Source organism: Carya illinoinensis, chromosome 10 (assembly GCF_018687715.1).
Source record: "Carya illinoinensis cultivar Pawnee chromosome 10, C.illinoinensisPawnee_v1, whole genome shotgun sequence".
NCBI classification, from domain to species: Eukaryota; Viridiplantae; Streptophyta; class Magnoliopsida; order Fagales; family Juglandaceae; genus Carya; species Carya illinoinensis.
In genome coordinates this window covers 12337503-12345719 of record NC_056761.1, presented here as the reverse complement: position 1 = coordinate 12345719, position 8217 = coordinate 12337503, and the positions used below count along the sequence as shown (strand labels likewise).

General features: G+C 34.1%; 1 protein-coding gene across 1 annotated transcript; it reads left to right on the top strand.

The window, feature by feature from the left end:
• Positions 1–2567: 2567 nt before the first annotated feature.
• LOC122280147 (prefoldin subunit 6-like) lies at positions 2568–6929 on the top strand. The gene is made up of 5 exons (XM_043091146.1): positions 2568–2729; positions 2896–2966; positions 4230–4354; positions 5111–5171; positions 6525–6929. Exons 1-5 carry the CDS (start codon positions 2651–2653, stop codon positions 6579–6581), a joined length of 393 nt encoding a protein of 130 aa, XP_042947080.1. The 5' UTR covers positions 2568–2650; the 3' UTR covers positions 6582–6929.
• The last annotated feature ends 1288 nt before the right edge of the window (positions 6930–8217 follow it).

The window sequence follows — 8217 nt, the reverse complement described above, 5'->3', positions numbered from 1 at the left end:
ATTAAAAATAATGTTTAGGGAGTGAAAAGTGGGTCTTCAAAGTTGAAGAATTATTATGTATAGTTATATATAATTTTAGAGATGTACAAGCCAATGTAAATGATTTTAAGGACATATTATTTAAATGAGCAATTCTATAGCCAACCACCATTGCGTCCCTAGCGTGGCCTCTTTTATTTTTTTTCCTTGATGTAGCGTTTTATTTCATTTAATAATTAAGAAAATAAAAAACTAAGTGGGAAACTAGGCTTTTGCCCGTGATAAGTTAAAAATGAAAATAAAGAGAGAGAAAATCCTTTTACAAAATTTGAATAGAGAGAAAAATCCTTTCAAAACCAAAGGCTTCTTCTTCTTCTTCACAAGCTACGTCTTCTTCGTCCTTTCAAAAAGCAACTCCTGAGCTGAGTAAAAAGCTCGTCCTTTCAAAAATCATTTCTGATGAGCATTTTCTTAAAGAAAAAGAAAAAACTAGATTCCATTTGAAGCTGAAGTTGGTCTTGATTAAAGGAAAGAAGAGCAGGGAGCTAAGTAGACCACACTTGCTCTATGTATTTTGTTTGAATGGGATAATATAAACAATAATTCCACCTTCAAGGATTTTGAAACATAGTTCCCAGTATCTAATACAAAGCTAGAAAGATTGGACAGGAAAATTAGTAGCTGCAGAAGTAGATAATCACACTTGAGCTGTACAAGGGCCTTGCATTTGTTTTCTTTAAATAAAAAATTTCTTCTATGTCAATTCAATTCGAAATGCTGCTTTCCTCTCTTCAAACGACTTCAATCTTCAAAGTATGATTGGCACAAGTTTGACAGATTTGACAAACTGGCGTCTTCAACACCCCTGAATCTATACACTAAACATGGAAACCGTGTCTGCAGTTTGGAAGTAATATGCACTTATCACCCATCATGAAGTTCTCTAGGATCAAGAAGATGCGGCGCATGAAGAAGAAGAAGACTTCTTTGGTTTTGAAAGGATTTTTCTCTCTCTGGTTTAATTCATTTTTGGCTTCTCATAGATGACATCTCTGCTTTCCCGCTTACAGAATTTTTTTTATCATTTGTTTTTTATATTTAATTAAATGCCACATTAGAGAAAAAAACAAAAGAGGCCCTCGTAGGGCCGCATTGCGGTTGGCTACATAATTGTTCTATTTAAATTTGAAGATGAAGATAAAAATGAATAACTCAATGCTAGTGCTCTTACCTGTAAAGTTTGGAGACCGTCGCAAATTTCAGACCAGTTTCATCACAGCCACAACTGCACAACAGCGTTGCCACACCAAGTTCCGTCCCCCACCAAGATCTGTCGCTGCAGGAGCTAGCTAACAAGAACACCAATTTTTTGAGGGTAGGGGAGGTTTCCTCAAAGATTCTGATCGATTTGGATCATATGAGCGACATTGTCAAGTTGGTTGTCCTACTACATTTTATTCCGTTCTTTAAAAATCTCCCATAAATAAACCAGTATCAATGCATGTACACTATCGCCCCCACTGATTTAGTTGCATAATATTGCATGTTTTAAAAAAGTTTCATGAATTGTAAAATTATTTTTATTGTAAAGTAGATATAATACATAACAAGAAGTGATTTCAGTCTATAGCATTTCTTAATACTATTCCCTACCCCTCCTCCCTCCCGTTATCTCAAAGGACTTTTTCTTAATTTTATTAATTATCTTTTTAAGAAATTATTTTGTCCTCTTTTTTAACCTTTATTTAAAAAGAATTTGTACTCAAAATCCAATCATCCTAACTTTATCGCACTTACACCTTTATGATTGGCTGAGTTTAGTTTTTTGCCATTTATATTATGATTAAAAGGTGTTCTAGCATCTAATGAACCCATTATACACAAGGAAGTTTATTGGCTTGATCCCCCTAACTCGTTTGTGTAAACTATTATTTAAAAAATACTTCGTATAGAAACAAAAAAATATTTTTCATCCTTCAACTAACATGTTTTTATCCTATTCAATCATCCTTATTTTTTCTCTAATAGCACACCAAATCTAATAATTAAGGTCGTGAAAAACATGCCATGTAGCATAATCTTGATTGTTGGATCTTAATAGAGAGTGTCAATTGTCAATCGACCTTAGTTGAAGAGTGCAATTTATTGATTTTGAGAGTTTGAGTGTAATATTGTAAAAGTAGTAATGCTACGTATAGTCGTGAATTGCACAAGTACCGTGTAGTCGCTTTAAAAGAATGGAGTTCACTATTAAAAAATTAATTTTTTTATATAAATCTCATATTTATTCACTTTTTTTTAAATAATTATGCGGTATTTATATACTCACGACTGTAACTATTATTTCTTTAAATAGTATTCTTAATTCCTTTCTCCATTTGCTCTCACTTAGGCCACCCACCTTCTTCTTCTTCTTCTCCATTATTTTCAAATGGTGTTTTTTTGGGCCGAAGGCAAAACACTGTGAATGATTTAAAGGTCACCCCCAAATGGGCTGCAGGCTGCAGGCCCGAACGATCATAATCTTCGTACATTACTGGACTTGGCCCTATGATTAATGTATTTCAGGCCCAACTTGGATCCGAACAACAGCAACCGAGCTCAAAACCAAACGAGGAGCCAACGGTAGTAGCGGAAGAAGTAGAAGAAGAAGGAGGAGAAGCGAGCACCAATGGCTTCCCCAGCAGCTCTTCGGGAGCTACAGCGCGACTTAGAGACCAAAGCTAACGATCTCAGTAGAATCCAGAAAGGTAATATTCCGATCCCTACCTACCTCTCTCTTCAATTAACCCTAGGTCTCTTAGAATTTCCTCCATTCTCAGTAATACATACATTTACATGCATCATGTATGTGTGTTGAGTTGTATGATATTTTCTTTCTTGAATTGTAGCCTTAGACGGTATATATTTTTTCAGATATTGCGAAGAATCACCAAGTGAGAAAGAAGTACACTATCCAGCTCGGTGAGAACGAGCTCGTCCTCAAGGTTTTCAGCAGCTATATTATTTTCTGATATGATATTTGCCAAGTGAAAATATTTTTGTTTTCCTTTTGTAAGGATTTTCTTTCCTTTGAAGTTCTACCCGAAAAAATATTCAAAATGCGGATCAAGGCAAGAACGGTTCAATGTAAATTGAGGCCTAAGACAAAAATTTAAAATGAGACCGCTAGATTTTAACATGAAATCACTTAATATCATTTATATTTTGAAAGAATTGTAGGATTTTTTTACTCATCAGTGCATAGGCTTATTATCATCATAATTATAAATAAACTTATAATATTTATCCTATTTCAGTTCTTATTTTATTTTATTTTTTAAATGTACTGAGGTATTTATAGGGGGGGCCTTAGGCAACTGCCTTGATAGCTTAATCATTGAGCTGTCACTGGATCAAGGTGGTTGTTTTCTTTCTTCGTATGAATAAGTTAACATTTAGTGACAATTGTGAGCTGAATTTCTAAATATTAGGGTGAAAATTGAAAGCTTTATAACCAAGGGCAACTTCATCAATTGATCTAGACAACACGTCCACTGCTAAAACAAAAAGGTTGGGGGATTGTGGATCCCTTGCCTTAGATCCCTTCTTCCTTCAAAATAGCCTACAAGGGCATTTATTTCAAGTTTGCAAAAAAAAATCTTGGATTATTTATTCATTCTCTTACTCAATTCACCTACTTGGAAGGAGCACCAAAACGAGAAGGCAGTGAAGAATGAACCACCCAATTTAAGGACTTAACAGCTTTCATCAATTCTACTATGATAGCACAACTAGGTTGACTCTTATCCTTATGATAGTCTTTCAGCATCTCCTGGGAAAATAAAACATTTGCAGATATTGTTTTGTTAGGGGTAAAAGCAGCCGGATTATGGCTCGCAAGTGAATCCATGCAAAGTAACAATCTCTTTGCTAAAATTTTACTGATGCAATTATACACCACATTGCAATGAGATATGGGTCAAAAGTCAATCCATACAAACTTGTATAAACAACTTTCAGAGTACTCCTGACAGCTGCAAGGTTAGAGTGTAGTTTAAACATGGGGGAACACTCTGCACAGGGTTTTAATATGATCCATATGATTTGATCAAGGTTGTTTATATTTGATGGAATGAAGAATTCTATTTTTCTTTTCTGTTTTGTTTTTTCTTTTTTATTTGTAAGTGAACAGGGCTTTAATTATAATATGTATGACTTGATAAAGACTAGGTAACAATTAGGCTTGAATTCTTTGTTTGTGTTTGTAGGAGTTGGATCTGCTGAATGAAGATGCAAATGTATACAAATTGATTGGTCCAGTACTTGTGAAGCAGGATTTGGCAGAGGCAAATGCTAATGTGCGCAAGAGGATCGAATATATGTCTGCTGAATTGTGAGCTTCCGATATTGTACATTGTCCATAGCTAATTCTATCAATTTTTGCATCTGTATCCACTTGTTGAAAATTCAGATTCATGGAACTATCAACCTTGAATATCTGATTTCAATTGTATGTTTTTGATGGTCCTTTTGTGGTTTTTTTATTAGGATATATGATATCAATGTAGATGACAATTCTTGGTATTTTCCAAGTCCACACTTCATAGGATGGGCAAACCCAGCTGAGGCTTCACTGTATCTATTTGAATCCTAGCATCGTGCATCTTGTACTAAGAGGATACAACTTCTATAATTACTTTGTGGATGGCAATGGGGTCCTTTGCTCGGAAGAGTCTGTGGATCATAGTGGTAAAATATTACTGACATCAGGAATGTTCAATCTATAACAAACAAATCTCCCGAAGTATGAATTAACCCTATTGGATTGTAAGAGAGGCAATAAACTGAATGAGAAATGTTAGGACAAAACCTATTTTGCATTTCTGCTATTACACTTCATCCCAACAAATAATTTGATGTGTATTTACTGAAAAACAGGAATGATGGTTTGAATTTTCCACTCATGGAGCCTGTGATGTTTCTTCTCCTGTTTTTATTCATTTCAATCTTCTCCTGTTATCTATACTGTCAAATTATTTATCTTCATTTTCTTCTTGTTCTTGTTATATCATCAGCATCACTGTTGCCGTTGCCATATTATTGCCCCTTTTTGTTGATATTTGACTATAGAACTTTTTCCACCTGACAGGAAACGACTTGATACAACTCTTCAAGATTTGGAGGAGAAGCAAAACAGCAAGAGAGATTCGGTTTGTATTCTTCCTTTCACACACACAGGACAAGCACTCACACATCACTCTCATAATGCCCAAGTTATTCCAAATATCTCTGATTCTTCAGAACAATGTGATATCAATATTTTTTTCCAGTTCACTGTAACCATGATAATGAGTTGAGAATCTTGATGTGTATCAAAGATGAAAACTTTTATTCAACTGTTATTTTGTTAGAATATTTGGAAGTCTGAAAGAACAAGAATTTTATACCTAGACATCAGGACATGTGATAGATGTTAATACCAACACCTACACTAAAATTTCATTCATGTAGTTCCAAGCTTGCGTTGTGGAGATTTTCTAGAAAAATCATTGTGCAAAATGTCAAACAAACCCTATGAGCAGGCATCTCCTGCAACGCAGGCTGCATCATTCGCCGCTATCCGGGAAGCAAAAGACTCGAGACTCTAGGCTGAAAATACATGCATAGATAGATAGTGGTATAATGACAAGGGCTAGTGATGGAAGCTTGGACCTTGCTATTTTCAATTCTCTCAAGAAGTGGACTAACTTTGAAAAGAAAAGGAATCTTGTTAACAGGGATTTCCAATTTCCAACGTTAGGTCCTGTCCTCAGGCAATTGGATTAAATGAAAAGGGGGCTGAGGGGGATGAAAGGGGAGTGGAGGTTGCTATTTGTTATATAGTTAAAAGGTAGGGGAAAGAAAAGGTAAAATCATGTCTACTCCCTTGGGCAAAGCAGAGGACCATTAGGGTATAGTATGGATTGTATTATAGAAGACAGTAATACGACCAGGTGGCCTTCACTACAGAGCTATTTTTCCCAACGTTTGGTAGGAAGAAAGGAAAAGAAAAAAAGGAAACAAATATATAGTTTTGCCATTATACCATAATTGGAATGGCTTATGGTAAGGGCCAACACAAACCTAAAACCTTCTTGTTTTTGTCATTCAGCTATCAAGGGGCCATATTCTATCTCATATCTTTTATGTTGATATTTTCTGTGGCCTAAGCCAGCCTTGGCCTCAACTGACTTAAAACTTTAGAAAAGAGTGATGTATTCTGGTGTATGGAGCTGTCTACCAAAGAACTCAATACATTCCTGTTTGTGTTGATACTTTGTAGCTAAAATATGTTAGTTGTTTATATTTTACTCCATCTTCTTTATATTTTGCTCATTAAATTTCAACTGTAAATTTTTACACCTTTTTCTTTCATATTTTAATGTATAATCGCATGAATTATTGTGAATGAACTTAACTACAAAAACAGGGTGTGGTTGGATCAACATGCTGTTTTTATACAGTGTGAGATCATTTATTTCAATCAGACATTAATTGCTTCTACTGATTTTGTCATCTTGCAGATATTAAAGCTACAACAGAGAATTCAATCTCTCCAGGCTGGAAAATCCAAGGCATAGTTTACTTTCACACCAATATTCGAGCTTTGATATGCTTTATATATCTCTCTCTATGGAGGCTTGGGCTGTAGTAGTTACCTGTTTTTAATCAAAGCTACATTGTGATTACCAGCTGTTACTATGGTCAGTAGCAATTGTGGGATATTAAATTGTTTGTGGAAAATGTTGATCGTTCATGTATTTGGCTATCCTTCAATTTCCTCCTTTCCTTTTCTTTAGGGAAAACATGTTTGGTTTGCCATTATACAGAGAAACAAATGGTGATTACCACTATCAACAATATCCATTTCCAACTATTGTTATTTTGGTTAGCAGTCTCAACTTTAATGGCATTATTGTTGGGATCTACCCGCTGGTTGCATTTCTCTTGTTTCAATAACATCAGAGGATGTTTGTATAAAAGAAAAAAATTAACATCATAGGATGTTGCCTCATTGAAAAAGAAGGGACGAGATGATACTACTAATTGCATCTTAAATGTAAAGAATGTAGCAAGTAGCAATGCATTGTGGCAGATTTAGGTTGTTTGAATAGTGAGATGAGATGAGAAGGTTTAAGATAAAAGTTGAAAGTTGAATAAAATATTATTTTTAATATTATTATTGTTTTGGGATTTGAAAAAGTTGAATTATTTATTATATTTTGTGTGGAAATTTGAAAAAATTGTAATGATGAGATATAAGTGTTTCTCTATCCAAATGGCCTATTTGAGTGGATGGAAGTAGAAGTCATAGAGATGGATTTCATTACTGGTGAGTAATTGTTTGTAATGTTTGATGTTTTAGTGGGGATTCCATTAAAATGATTAGGTAAAGTACCATTTTTTCCTGTGCTTCAATCCCTTAGGGTTCAGATTCTTTTCAAAGCATCTCGTAGGAAATTGTCACTTGCCACCAGAAAAGCAGTCGTTTATGATACATTTCCACAAACACTGGGAACTATTTTTTATTTTATTTTATTTAGATCATTTTTTCATTCACAATTTATATAGAGAAAATTCTCAATTCCTAAGAAAAATTCTAATAGAATAATAAATTTTTACAATTGTTGAAATTGCTTAGTTTCTCAGCACAGTTAAAACATAACAAAGGATATACTATACATTTTTAGTTTTTCATTTTCTCCAAAAGTTTGTACACCAGAATTTGAGATTATTATTATTTTTTTTGGTAATGCATGCATTTGTTTTAAGAATAATGCTACGTACAGTCATGAAGTGAGCAAGTATCGTACAGTTATTTTGAAAAAAAGTGAAGTTTATTATTAAAAAATTAATTAATTTTTTTATGTAAATTTTATATTTATTTATTTATTTTTAAAGTGATTGTATGACGCTTGCATATTTAGGATGCAACTATCATCTCTTGTTTTAATTTTATAAAATTTTAAATTAAAAATTACAAGAATATTTTTGTACCTCATGCAAATCGATACGAGTAGCTAGACGACTCTCTTTGAATGCTCTCACTTTTCTTTTGAATCTCTGCCTAATGATTACCGATCTCCCTTGTTCCTCATCCTCTCCTCTACCTTCTTCAGCAACCACTTTCCTCTTATGACCCTCTCGCTCTCTATCCTCTTATTTTTTGGTCCATACCAACTGGGCCATCCCTCTTTATTGCTACTTTCGCTTGAC